The 13,435-nt window shown below is 39.0% G+C and overlaps 1 protein-coding gene across 1 annotated transcript; it reads right to left on the bottom strand.

Moving 5' to 3' along the window:
- Positions 1-3,603: 3,603 nt before the first annotated feature.
- Positions 3,604-13,405, bottom strand: mydgf (myeloid-derived growth factor). The gene is made up of 6 exons (XM_015013249.2): positions 13,182-13,405; positions 11,920-11,970; positions 11,765-11,826; positions 10,044-10,125; positions 7,902-7,974; positions 3,604-5,847 (listed from the first exon to the last, which is right to left on the bottom strand). Exons 1-6 carry the CDS (start codon positions 13,314-13,316, stop codon positions 5,768-5,770), a joined length of 483 nt encoding a protein of 160 aa, XP_014868735.2. The 5' UTR covers positions 13,317-13,405; the 3' UTR covers positions 3,604-5,767.
- Between the last annotated feature and the right edge of the window lie 30 nt (positions 13,406-13,435).

Raw genomic sequence — 13,435 nt, 5'->3', positions numbered from 1 at the left:
GCTGTTTCATTTAGGACATAAATGCTGCTTTATTGGATCCTTTTCTCTTTGTGCCGACCTTTTTGAACAGGATAAAGCTGCCGCTAGTTTGCAATTTATTCCATTGTGAACAAATTCAATGAAACGATCAAAATCGGCGGTTAATCTCATTATATTTACGCTGCCTGACTGCGACACACGTTCTCATATCAGTATCAGTCCTTCTAAAGCCCAAGACATTTCACAAGACATGGGCATTATCGGGTTTAAACAGAGTTTCTGGAATGAGTGAGCGATGCTTTTATGTGAAACTATTTTCAGATAGGGATTAGCTGCCAGATTTTCCAGAACCAGGACGTGAGACCGACTCGAGTAAATTAGACTTCTCCGATTTCTATGTAAATCCTTTAAAATTCTGCATGCACCCTGAATGCGAAATCTTTCTTTTACAAGTCTTGATTAAACACCGAACAAATTACCACACGAGTCTCTGAAGGAAAAAGAATCAGCAGCTTTTCCTTCGCATCTCACAAACACGCATAGTGAAGGAGACGTTGCCTTACATCTGATGGTACCAGGATCACTGATTCGCAATCAGGCCAACTGGACTGAAATTACTGCTGCACTGTAAAAAAATTACCAAAAAAAAAGAAAAAAAAAAGTTTAGAGTAGGATAGATTGATGCAAAGCTAATGACTCAATGCAATCAACTCTCCACTGTCGCCACATGCTTGTTAAGCCATTTGAAATTGGTCGGATTTATTTTGAGCTATACATCAGTGAATTATTTTACACTTGGACTTATTTAGGATGGATGTAACTCACTTTGAATGAAATGAATTGACTATGTTTCTGCATAATGAATCTATATAGTGAATTGAAGTGGTATTTTTTTGTGAATTGGCTGGCGCTGTATAAATAAACAGATTTGATTCGAATGACTTAAATAGATTTAACTAAAATATATAAAGTTGAGATAAGTAACTAACCTGCAACCTGGACAAAAACTCATTAAATTCAACCAGTTATATTCATTTTTATTGAATAAAGTTTGTCAGTTAAAATCTGCAACATTGTAGTCTGATATTTGCTAAATTAATGACATACGTGACTAGCTAGCTACGGTGTCTTGTAAAAGTTTTTCTTCTTTTTGAAGAAGAATTTTGTCATTTTAAAACCAAAGATCTCTATATGTTATGCAGGGATTTAATGCCATAGACAAAATAGCACGTAATTGTAAAGTGGAAAGAAAAATGACTAACTTAACGGCTTTGCACATCTAGATACCAAAATCTGAAGTCTTGCCAGATTCTCAATTGAACTTTGGTCTGGACTTTTACTAGGCCATCCAGACAAATAAATATGCTTTGATCTAAACCATTTGCTCCTAGCTCCGAGACTGTTAAACGCTGAAAGTGATGTTTTTCTCTCTCTCTTTTTTTTGAACTTCTACAAACAGAATAAATGCATAACAGATCACAGCAAAGACCACTAGCTGTGCATGTAATTCACTCCAAAGATCCAAATACTGTTATAAATGTTAAACAGGGCTGATTAAAGTTCCCCGAAAATCCCTAAAACTAAATACAATACAGTATTTTGGAAAGTATTCAAACCGTTTTTCACATTTTGTCAACTTATAGCCACAAACTTCAGTTTATAAACGAACACATTCTAGCAGATAATTGTGTGGGAGGAAAATAATACGTGGTTTCCAAAAATACAAATTTGCAAAGTCTTCATCAATATTCAATCTTTCCAGCTGCAAGTCTTTGGGGATGTGAATCTACCAGTTTTACACATCAAGTCACAGGCATTTTGCTCATTCTTGACTGCAAAACACCTCAAGCTCGGTCAAATTGGGTGAATAGAAACGATAAACATCAATTTTCAAGCCTTAAGATCTGCAGTTGAATTAGGTGAACAAGACACCGATCCGTCTTCAATCCGTCTTCCCAGCTTCCATGGTTCTGGTGAAGTGATGCTCCCAACATTGTGTTTCATCAGTGCAGTTTATATCTGACACCAGGTCACATTGGGGATGCTTTCCACAGAGTGAAGTGCATTGTTGGTTTTCCTGTCACACGTTACATTTTGCATTTAGGTCAAAATGATCAACGTTGGCCTCATCTGACCTTGGTGTCTTCCTCCACATGTCTGCTGTGTCCTTTGTGTTGCTTGTGTCAAACTTAAAAACAAGATTTCTTTTAGGTCCCGCTCTTCTGATGGGATATTGTTTTATTGACTCTAACTGTGCTTTAAACTCTTCATGAGGTTTCTTAAAACCTGAGACCTTCACAGCTGGGGAACTTGTAAAGTTGGAGGACTTGTAAAGGCAATCGGTTGCACTCAAGCTACATTCACATGCATGCCATTTGTACCACTTGAGATTTATGTGGTTATGTTGGTCAACCACATAAAGTCCTAATAAAACAAGTGCACAAACGTTACATGAAGGGGTATGAATACTTTTGCATGGGAATATATAAAGTCTCCGTTCACATAGCCCATTCTTTTAGCCAGGCTCTAACTAGAACAATAACATCCATTTTTTATTTATAACCTGTACTTCCAACAAGCTGTGCAGGAGCTCTGTGTGGTACACCTCTGCTCCACAACATCCTGCATGTTCCTCCTGATAGCTTTTTCCTGTGATGCAAGGAACTTTTTCTGCTGGTGTCAGACAGTGTGCTGATATGTGCTCAGGATCTGGATGACAGAATCGAGGCAGCTCTGGGCCCCGCAGACGGAGAGAGCTGATGGGCAAACAAAGAGCTGTTGAGAAGCAGAGATTTACAACTCAAAGGAACAAACAGCTCAACAGAAACGGGCCAGAATTTGGCCGTCAAACTGCAGCAGAAATCACAGGTTCTGCTTTGCTGCGAAGGTGCGGGCCGGTTCTGCGCAGCATGTCAGGAAATCATTAACACCTCGCTGTTCCAGGGAGTTTTCAGCGGGTGAAAAAGCAGCGATTTTCAGGCTCAGAAACACTCCTGAATGAAGAGTTTTCAGCGCCGACGTGCGACTCTTGCATCAAGCGAGCAGACACCGGTTTGTAGACGATCTAGATTTTCTCTGGATTTAACATAATGATGGATAAATCCCTCCTGACTTTCTATCTCAGTAAGCCCACAAAGATCAGCCAGTCCATACATTCCCATATGTGCCTCTGGATTTAATAGATCCTCCCAGCAAAGCCTCTTCCTCCCCCCAGAAATTACGGGGAAACAATAGAGGCTCTCTATCTCTTAGAAACATTTATTTGAGCACAATATATGTTAATTGACTACGCTCACGGAATACATTTTAAGGCTAATTTTTCATTACTCTAGCAGAAAGGGCCTCATAAGTCTCATTTGGAGGCTCCGACACTGGCTGCTTCCCTAAACCGGTCCAAATTAGGAATGCATTAGCGGCGCTTCTAGAAATTACGGCTATTGGGCAGATAAGATGGGACATAAAAACGCAATCCTCGCCGAGGCCCGGCCCTGACAGCTCTCAGAATATTTAACGCCTCGACACAGGCAATCAAATTCCTCCTCTCTTTTCATGTTTACCCTTCTGACAAGGCTACGGCAGCTTCAATCAGACCACGACTGATGTAACCCGACAAAAACACAAGAGTTATCTCCACCGAGGTGACAACGTGTCTTTATTCAAACACCCATCAAGTTTCATCATGATTCACAGCAATCAACAGGTAGAAAAAGAAAGGACGCATGTACAAAATTAGTAACGCAAGTTGTTTTTTTTTGTGTCTTTTTTTGTGTTTTTTTCCCCTCAGAGTCAGGTCGAGGTCCGGGTGTGATCTTTTCCTGTTCTGACCCCCCCCTGAGAGAGAAAGAGAGCCTGGATGGTGACAAAGGGACCCGGCGTTTCCTCCGCTCCGGGGCATCGCCTCGACACCGGATGAAAGACACCGAAGGTACGCCGCCTATCCCAGCTAATCCAAGAGCAGAGTCAAATCAGAGAAATCCTCCAATCTGAATTCAATCCTTGGACACTTGTGCTGTTTGAGGGTTCGGATCAATGCCGGTAAGATAAAGAGGCCGCAGAGCATTACAGAGAAAGGGGAGAGCAGAGAAGAAGAAGAAGAAGGAGTGAGAGGGAGATCAGGGGCATGTGATAATGAAGCACTTCTGAAACCTGCACAATATTCTCACTGATCCCCACATGTGGCACCGAGAGATGAAAGCCAGAGGTTCGAGAGGGAGCGAGCGCTGGCATTTTTATTCCTCATCTAGAAACCTCCAAATGTCTGTGCATGCTTTACATTTTATTACTTTTGAGTTAAACATCTGCACTAATGTTCCAGACTTCAATTTCTAGATTCCCCACCCCCCAGCTGCTTTTATAGCATTCGACTACAAAACTTTGATCTGGTTGGGGATTATTACTACCAGAAAACTTAAAGCAACGCTGAGGTTTCTTTATTATTCAGCTCAGTGGGTAAAGAGCTGCTTCAACACTTCTGGCACTTGAGCTAAGTGATATCAGCTCCATTTGGAAATCCACAATCCTACATTAAATATACTTTATATCTTCCAGATGTTATTCTTGTAAAGTCACACCATCTGTTGTAAAAATGAATGGGTTTGCTTGGCAAAATTTAAGAACCAGCAGTTCTAAGAGTTCGTACTGTTGGAGGTTAATAAAGTAGAGAAACGATGGCCCTTTTTGCATCTTTAAATGAATTTATTTCCGGTCAGTGAGTTGGACAACAAGGGAAGATGTGATAAAGGAACTTACCTCAATATTTATGTTAAAAAAAAAAAAAAAAAAGCTTTTATTTTTGAGACATTTACTTTTTAGCACTTAGTCAGTGGAAAAGGGAGTAAATCCAATATTTTTCCATATTCCTCCAGACCTTTCAGGACTCTACATCTTACCAGGCATGAGCTGGCTGAAGGTTTAAAAAAGTTCTGGTTCCAAGTCTACAAGAACATGCTATTATGCTTCTTCAAAAACATCATTACAACTGATTATATCAATATGTCAGCTATTTTCTGTTTAAGCAATTAGGCCATGTTATATAATTTTGTTTTAATGTATAGCATTAATACTAACCTCACCGTACAGCGAGTTTCACATATAGACTCAAACTCGTCAATAGTTTGCATTTTGATTCTGTTTTGTGACGTATTTTTTGAAGTAGTTTAGTTTCATCAGAGGGAAATGGCAGGAAACGAAAACCTGGCTGATGTTTGGAGGGATCAGACGCAACGCTTTGAGTTATCTGCAGCAGATGTAGATAAACAGAGACGCTGAAGTGCTTCTTTCAACAGCAGAGCGGATCGCAGCGAGACAGAGCAATTTCTACTTGTTTGGATGCGTGCTGCCGCTTCACAATACCAGGGATTACTCACTCTCCTCTCGGGATTACACAAGATGCATAAATCTCCTGCTAATATAAAATGTATCTAAGCTGGACAGACCCCATCCCAACACCAGGCTACGCATTCCCACACCCACCGGATCAAACCAGAATCTCTTTATGTTACAAACTAAGAAACAACTACAGAAGCACGTAATCTAATGGCCAATTTTGATCCAGAAAAGTCTGGATAATCAGTTGATTCCTTCATCTTTTGTAGAACAAATCCCAAAAACAAAATTAGTGAAAAAGGCTGGATATGTACTACAACTGGTTCACCGTGTCCCCTCAAACCAATATTAGCTTCAAGCTGCTTCCGTTTTCGGTCGTTTCTCAGGAAGAAATCCCAACAAGCAGAAGCACAGTTCACCGAGGTGCTGTGATTGGTCACAGCAGAGCGCGACTTCCGTCCAATCACAGCTCTTCATGTCTCGTCCGACCAATGACGGTCAACTTGGAAAGCTGAGCGCTGAACTTTCCATCTCTTTGGGTCACTGGAATTAAGAAAGGAGAGTGGATTACTGCTGGAGTCTGTGCAGCATCACTTAACATAGGTATAGATATGATTTCTGCTACAGCTGTGACTCCTACAGACTAAATATCAGACGTCAAAGCTATGATGAGGTTCAGAAGAGAAATGTTTTTGCAGAGAAAAATATGAGACATGAAAGTTTAAAAAATGAGACCAACATCAGGTCTGTGCTAATGTACAACCTTGATTTTTATCTTCTTATCCGTCTTATGGGTTTTTTGTTTTATTTCTGCTGTTTAATGTTTAGAGGTTGTTTTTCTCTAACAACTTGATCTTTTTTGCAAGAAGTCTTAAATATATTTTGAAGCCCTGACTTGTATCTGCTTTTTAATCTCCCATGATGCAACTGTCATCTTCCAAACATATTTATGACAAAAAATATAAATACCAAAGCACTAACATATCATCATATATCAATATTTTGATTTATGGCTGTTAAGCTGAGCTTTTATATATATAAAAAATAAAATGTAAAAAAGAAACAACTTAATTATTCTTCATACAATAAATGGTAGAAAGTATTTGTTCCCATAGAAACAACAAGTGGAGCAGTTAATTTTATGACGTTTGGATGAGCAGACATTTTTGGACACTGCAACAAAATTGATTTGATGGGAACATTATTTCTTCGTACCTTTTCATAAATAAAAATGTATAAACATTTTCCAGAATCTATATTATTTTGTATTTATGAATACCGGTAATCTCAGGGAAACATAAAGTCTTAATCTGAAGACAAACAGTGTAATCATAAACAGCATGACAAAGAAAATATTCTGTAAACATTAAGACAAAACTACTTGACATAACCCAACACAAAGCGGTTAATAACACCATTGTAGCAATAACTTCAACACATTTTAACAATATTTATAACCATAACTGTAAAGCTCAGTAATAATGGTTATTGTGATACATTTTCAAACACAAAGATCATGGCTGCTTGAACAGATGTTTTGGAATAAAAAAAAAAGGTAATTTGTCTGGTAACAGGACAGACTCTGTTATTTGTCTGAGCTCAGTGTGTTAAGGTTAGAATAACTTGTATAAATTAAGGTTCATTTTTGCTTTCTATAATTTATTAGTATATTTTTTGTTTTGTAGTTCTGTTGCTAAATGAACCAGTTAACTAGATTATTTCCACCTAGCTCTCAGGAAAAAAAAAGTCCTAACAAAAGAGCATTATAATTACAGCTGCCACTAGATGGAGAATGAAAACTCAGAGTGCAGCAATAAATGAATCGCAGACAATTAAAGGCCAGCAAGGGAAGCAAAATGTCTGGTTTTGGATAAATTATTCAGTGTTAGAATAGAGACGCATGCAGTGCTGATAAAAACCAGAAAATAAAAACATAAATATTTTAAAGCTGAAAAAAAAAAAAAAAAGAAAACAATGAATGGTTTGTATAGGTTTAAAATAAGTCAATACTTTTAGCGCATCTTTGCATGTAGTTACTATTTTGTCCAACAGGTGTCTCTGTTTGGGTTACCGAAACCTGAACATCCCTTCGTGTGTTGCAGCAGGAGCACAAAAAGTGCTTTAGGGCTGTAGTAATTAAAAAGCCCCTTACATACTGTACTACACGCCGATAAGCAATCTATGCCTGGAATTCATCGCTCCCGCTGTTTCTCAGTGATGGGATTATCCTTAAGTCTGTCATCGGCGCTGAGTTCGGAGCCTGTAAGCCTCTGTACTTTAGCGTCTAATCTGCTGAAAATGACAGCTGAAGTAAATTGCCAGTCGGGGTGACTAGTCAAATCCTGCTAATCACAGGCTGGAACTGAAGCCCCAGTTGGGGATTTCGGCGGGAGCCGGAGAACAACAAATAATGCTACGGGGACGACTGTGAAAACCCACTCACAGCTGGAGCGCACGCTTCGCAGGGGAATCTGCAGGGAGCTTGCAACGTGATAATGGGAGGGCTGGGGGTGTGTGTGTGTGGAGGCAGAGAAAGAGACTGATGTGACAGGCAGAGGGAGTTGATTGAACACTTGGAGACACAATCAATTCCTCACCTGTTGATTCTCCTACAGTAAATTCGTCTGGCTTCAGAGGTACGTCACGCTGGCCTGTCACTGCCGTTTCTGACTGGAGACGCATCCGCAAACGACGAGGAGGAAACGGTGGAAAACAAAAACAAGAGATTAAAAAAAAAAAAAAAAACAGATAACAGGCGGTGGCACAGAGAACAATGTCATTTGCACAGGAAGGAAGAAAAACTAAAAAAAAAACAAAAAAACAAAAAACAAAACAGAGGAAAGAACTCCGATTCAGCATCAAGGTCAAAGAGATGTGTTTGTGTATGCGATGTTGTTTCAGTCCCCTCACTCTGAAGTTATTTTCTCTGTTTGTCTTTTCCGTGCAGGGCACACAGCCAGAGCAGGAGGAGGAAACATGTTCTCTCTCTCTCTCTTTCTAATGACGCGAGTGTCAGGAATGTCCTTGCTGGGGGAAAGGAGGCGTGTCAAGGTGTGCCTCGCATCGCCTCGCAGACCACGACCGCATCAGATACGGCAGACCGCTGCGAAGTGACCGTCCGGACATTAACCTTCCACTGAAAACATTACGTGCAGAGATACAACTCCAAGTCGGACTCCAAAAACTAATAAAAGTTTGTCTTTCTGACTTGCGTGAAGTTGTAAAACGTTGGGGAGGCGCTGAGGCCATCGTTAGAGGATGAAAGCTGTAAACATGCAGAGGTGTGGAGCTCATAGTGGGTTTAATGGATGAGAGGAAGAGACATTTAGAAAACTAATTAAAATCAGGTGATTGTTGGCAGAGATACTGGTAGTTGGATAAAAACAGGAGATTAATCCAAAAATTCCCCCGTAATTTAGCCACAATTTTTTAAAAATACTACTAATAAGTTAATAGTGTGAAAATGCTATGTTAGCATCCAAAACCTCTATTCTGACTAAAAAATATTAACCAAATGTAGCAGAAGAACTGATATTAATTTCCATTCATTCTTTCCCTTCTTTAAGAAGTTTCTTATTGGGGACTTTGGAGGACTTCCAAGCAGATAAGTCCCAACCCTTTCCTGAACTTTTCCAGATTTTTGGAAGGTTTATGACAGTGTTCGTCATCTAAACCAGAACCAGGTTAAGAACCACAGGTACAGTGGAAAATCCTGATCTTAGAAGCTGCAGAGGCCAGTGAAATGTTTTTTAAAAGAATTTATCTGCATATTCTCAGTCGGTCTGGGTGCTTAATCCAGAAGTAAAGTTATGATGTGGAAATTTAAAAAAGAACAGATGCCATAAAACTTTTTTTTTTAAGAAATCTCAGTTCTTTCAACTATATAAGAAATAATAACCGTAGACATTTATCCAGAGCTGGAACATGATAAAAGGATTTTCCATACAGGTTGAGATGAGGTGGATGAATATTGTGACTCAGACGTACAATAAATCCCTTCACCAACGCCACACGTTAGATGATTTCATGCTGATCTAGGAAAGTCATGGTTTTGTTGACAAATTCTGCCATTAAATGTCTATTTTGTCACAGAAAACGAGATCAAAGCATCAATGGTGACATCTCTTCCCCTACCCCCCATCTGATACCAAAATGTGTTGCTTAGAAGAAGAAATATGAAGCTGCAGAACATGAAAGTAGCCTTGAGTTTGACATGCGTGTGGCTGGCTGAAATGTTCATTATTTGCCGGCTGTGCAAAAAGATGTTCAGCAGGAATTCGCCTTGATTTTCTGACATTTGTGCAGATAACCGAGTAATGAAAAGCTTTTATCTCTCTACTGACAGCGTGTATGAGGCAGAATGGAAACATCAAGCAGCAATTCTTTAATGCTGTTCGTTAGTTTGCCTCGGCTTGAGAGGGTTTGTGGCAGCAGGTTGTCAAGAAATAAGATTTTTATCTCTAAAGGACGCAGAGTTAAAGGCAAACATAGGTCAATCCTATAAAATCATGCAAGACGGGATTTTTATGCCCCAATTTCATGTGGCTTAATGCCACTATTGATTCTTGATCAATTATCGTTTGGCTCTCATCAGTATTCAGCTGGTGAGGTGGCCATCGCTCCTTGGGGATCAAGATCAGCTGACAACATCGGTTCATTAAAAACAAAGCCACAAAAGCAAAAAAAAAAAAAAAAAAAGAAAAAAGAAGAAGAAATTAACAGCCTGGTTTCATACTTACAAAAGCGTTGGCATATTCAATTTTGGTTCCTTTCAGCTCAGCTTTGAACTGGGTGAAAAACAGGTATGATTTTCCCTGAGGCCTGAAAGAAATTAAAGACAGAAATGTTTAAACAATAATGATCCCAACACACAGTCTCTTCAGTGTGCACTGCTCCGTGACAGATCCCCTTTCTTTTTTTTTTTTTTTTTTTTTTACTTTCAATCACACTCTAATGTTTCAGATCAAACATCATTTTATATCAAAGATAACAAAAATACAGTCAAACAGCAGTTAACCGATTTAACATAGTTACTCTTATTTGACTGTGGCCCTCCGTTCTTCACAGAAATGTTTTATTCTAACCACATTGGTCATGTACAGCATCTCAATGCTTTGACTAGGCCACTCCAGTACCTTCATTTTGTTTTGAGTCGTTCAGATGAGACTTGCTGCATCACACCAGTTTTTTTTTCCATTGCTAATTTGACATTTGTCACACTGTACAGCCTGTTTTCAATATTTTTTCATAGCAATATATTTGTAAGGTTAGACGAACAGCATGTCGATGAAAATGTCTGAAGATTTCAAGTTTTTCACTAGAAAATCACTTTCCATCTGCAATGTCAAACTGAATGTCGGCCACTGATGCAGCGAAGCAGCTCTAGACTTTCACATGACTGCGAGTTTCTGACACTCTGGATCTCTTTTGCAACAAATCTAAAGGAATCCAATCCTTCTGTTTGACATTTGTTTTTTCTTATTCTTGAATTGTCATTTTAACTAAGGCGACCTCCAGGACTTCAGATGTTCTGGGTTCCTTTGTGACCTCTGCAATGGGTCGTCAATGCACTCTAGGAGAAATTTTTGGAAGATTGGTCAATCTTGGTAAAATTCCCCACAGCTGCAACTTTTCTCCATTTGTGAATAATGGCTCCGGCTGTGGCTCTGAAACCTTTATGAGTGGCTTTTGAACCCTTTCCAGACAGACAGATGTTACAGACTTTCTGTTTCTCATCTATTCTTGAAGTTACTTAGGCGATGATGAGTTGTTTTCACATGATCTTTCGGTATACTTCATGTTGTCAGACGGGTTATACGCAAGCGATTTTCTCCCATGTTTCCGAAATGAAACAAATAATGAAAATTTGCCAGGTATTGCTTGACCACAGTTGCTGCTGCAGAGAGTTGCACAACCAGTTATTAGGTTTAGGGGTCAATAACATTTTCACACAGAGTCATGCCAACCTGACCCTACGTGAAGGTAAATGCAAACTGGGTTTTTTCCTCTAAATAAATCATTAATAACAACCACTTAAAGCTTTTCTACAAATCCAGGTTATCTTTGTGTGATATTAAAACTTTTCTCATCATCTTACCCATTTAAATCTAACAAAAAGACATTGTTAGAGGTTTTATTTGATTGTTTTTTTTTTTGCAACTGTCACAACTGACTAAAAAATAAATAAATCAATCAGGTGACTCAGAGGAGCCGCAGATGGGACACGTTTGCAATGATGAGGACGGGGTCGGCCAAGTGAAGAGGAGGAACCACCACAGACAGTTTGGTTCGGTGAGTGGGCAGGTATTACTCATGTTGAGAGGAGGACACACATCTGTTCACACAGTCACATTATGGGAATGAATCTTCCTTATCAGGACGGACCTAAAGGATTCGTTTCAGGGGAAGACATGTTTTGAATGCAAATCGATTAAGTGTCGGCAAGTTGTGCCCGTCTCACCTCCACACGGAGCAGGAAAACAGCTGGTCGTCTTCGCTCAGGCCCACACTCATCAGCCATTGCTGTTTTAGAGCAGAGCAATATTTCACTGTCATGCCAGCTGGGATTAATAGTAAATAAAACTTTAGGGTCCGAGTGATTAAGACAGCACATACCTCATTAGTTCCTCCTTGTGAAGCATAGGTGAAGATGCACTCATACTTGCTCTGAAACAAGACAGTAAAAGGTTTAATGCCAATTAGTACAAAGTCTGAACAGCTTAATTTAATAATACATTTATTGATTTATTTATATTTAGCAACAAATGAATTTATTAACTGACTGAGAACATAAAAAAGTAATTCAAACAAGATTACTATTAAATGAAAGTCGTGTTTTAAAAAAAAGTAAGAGAGTCTCTGACATTATTTTCTGTCACTCAAACAGTTCATACTTTGTTTTTTTTTTTAAATAGATAACCTAAATAAATGGGAAGCATTTATAATTTTATCACAGGGAAACAAAATGCCCAAAGTGCTATTTTTAGCATTTCGTGTCCAAGTTCATTGTTACATGAAGAAACACCAGGGGCTCATTCTATGAGTTTAGAAAGTTTTCTCCTTCCGAATTATTTATAAGTCTTCCAAGGCTGAAAAGTCTGAATACATTTCTTAAAATACTCTTAGAAAGCCTAAAGAGCTTTTCTGATGAAGATCATTTTAGGATTACACGGAAACCTGAAAAGGAACGAGGAAAGGAATCTTTTAAAATGCCGGTTCTTGAAACGTCTGCAATAAGAATCACCCCATCAAACGTTTCACTGGAAATTCATTGGAAAAGCACACAAACAAAGTAAGAAATAAAATTTCATTCGTGTCAATTATGCTGTAACTGCCATGATGAGGCTTTTTCCAAACATGAGGAAATAGCTTCTAATAATCAACATGATATTCCATGGAACACTCTTTAATACTTGTACATCAAACATTCAAAAGTTTTAGGCTTATTTTCATGAAAATCTGTTCAGCGCTATTAAAAAATAAATAAATAAAAAAATAATTAAAAAAAGTCTCATCCAATCAATGAAGCCCTTGTGGCAGATGAGCTTAGACGTGTCAGCGTTTCACTGGCTGTGTGGTCATCACTCCGCGACTACAATTTACCGATGGAATGTAGTTTTTCCGCTTTCACCGTTAAAAATGCCAAACTTGACATATTCATCGTGAATATTTTAAAGATAAAAATGGGTTATGTTATTTTTTTATCTTTTACAGTTTTAACTCGATAACAATGTCAATGAACTACACAGACCTACATAATGAATTTGACTTCCTGTAAAGGAACGCTCGGGTTAAAAATATTAGCAGGTTTTCGTTTCCAAGGCAACTCAATTTAAATGAGCAGTCGGTGGCTTCAGAAAACAAGAAAAGCAACTTACGACTCTCTCAGAGAAAGTGTGCACAACTCCTCCCGGCTTGACGTTGAACTCCACTACCTTTGTCTGCTCGGCCGAGACACACAGGGACATTGAAATCCCCAGAAGCAGAAGAGACATTTTACCGAAGAGCTGCATTTTCTTGCTCGGTCTTCTTTGATGTATGGTGTTACACTCCGACCAGTCAATCCGAATAAGAAGATGTCCCGTCGATTGTTAATGACGTCAGAGCCTTCGTCACGCTGCGAACCACTGCC

This window comes from Poecilia mexicana, unplaced genomic scaffold (genome assembly GCF_051168715.1).
Source record: "Poecilia mexicana isolate PSO_F unplaced genomic scaffold, ASM5116871v1 scaffold_4, whole genome shotgun sequence".
Taxonomy (NCBI): domain Eukaryota; kingdom Metazoa; phylum Chordata; class Actinopteri; order Cyprinodontiformes; family Poeciliidae; genus Poecilia; species Poecilia mexicana.
This window is presented reverse-complemented; position numbering and strand designations above follow the sequence as displayed.

Excerpts from the sequence above, each read along its gene's own strand:
- mydgf (XM_015013249.2), bottom strand. The coding sequence starts at position 13,316 with ATGCAGCTCTTCGGTAAAATGTCTCTTCTGCTTCTGGGGATTTCAATG. Across the intron at positions 10,126-11,764 it reads TTTTCCTGCTCCGTGTGGAG|GCCTCAGGGAAAATCATACC; the intron begins GTGAGACGGGCA and ends AATTTCTTTCAG. Across the intron at positions 7,975-10,043 it reads TTGAATATGCCAACGCTTTT|TCAGAAACGGCAGTGACAGG; the intron begins GTAAGTATGAAA and ends ATGCGTCTCCAG.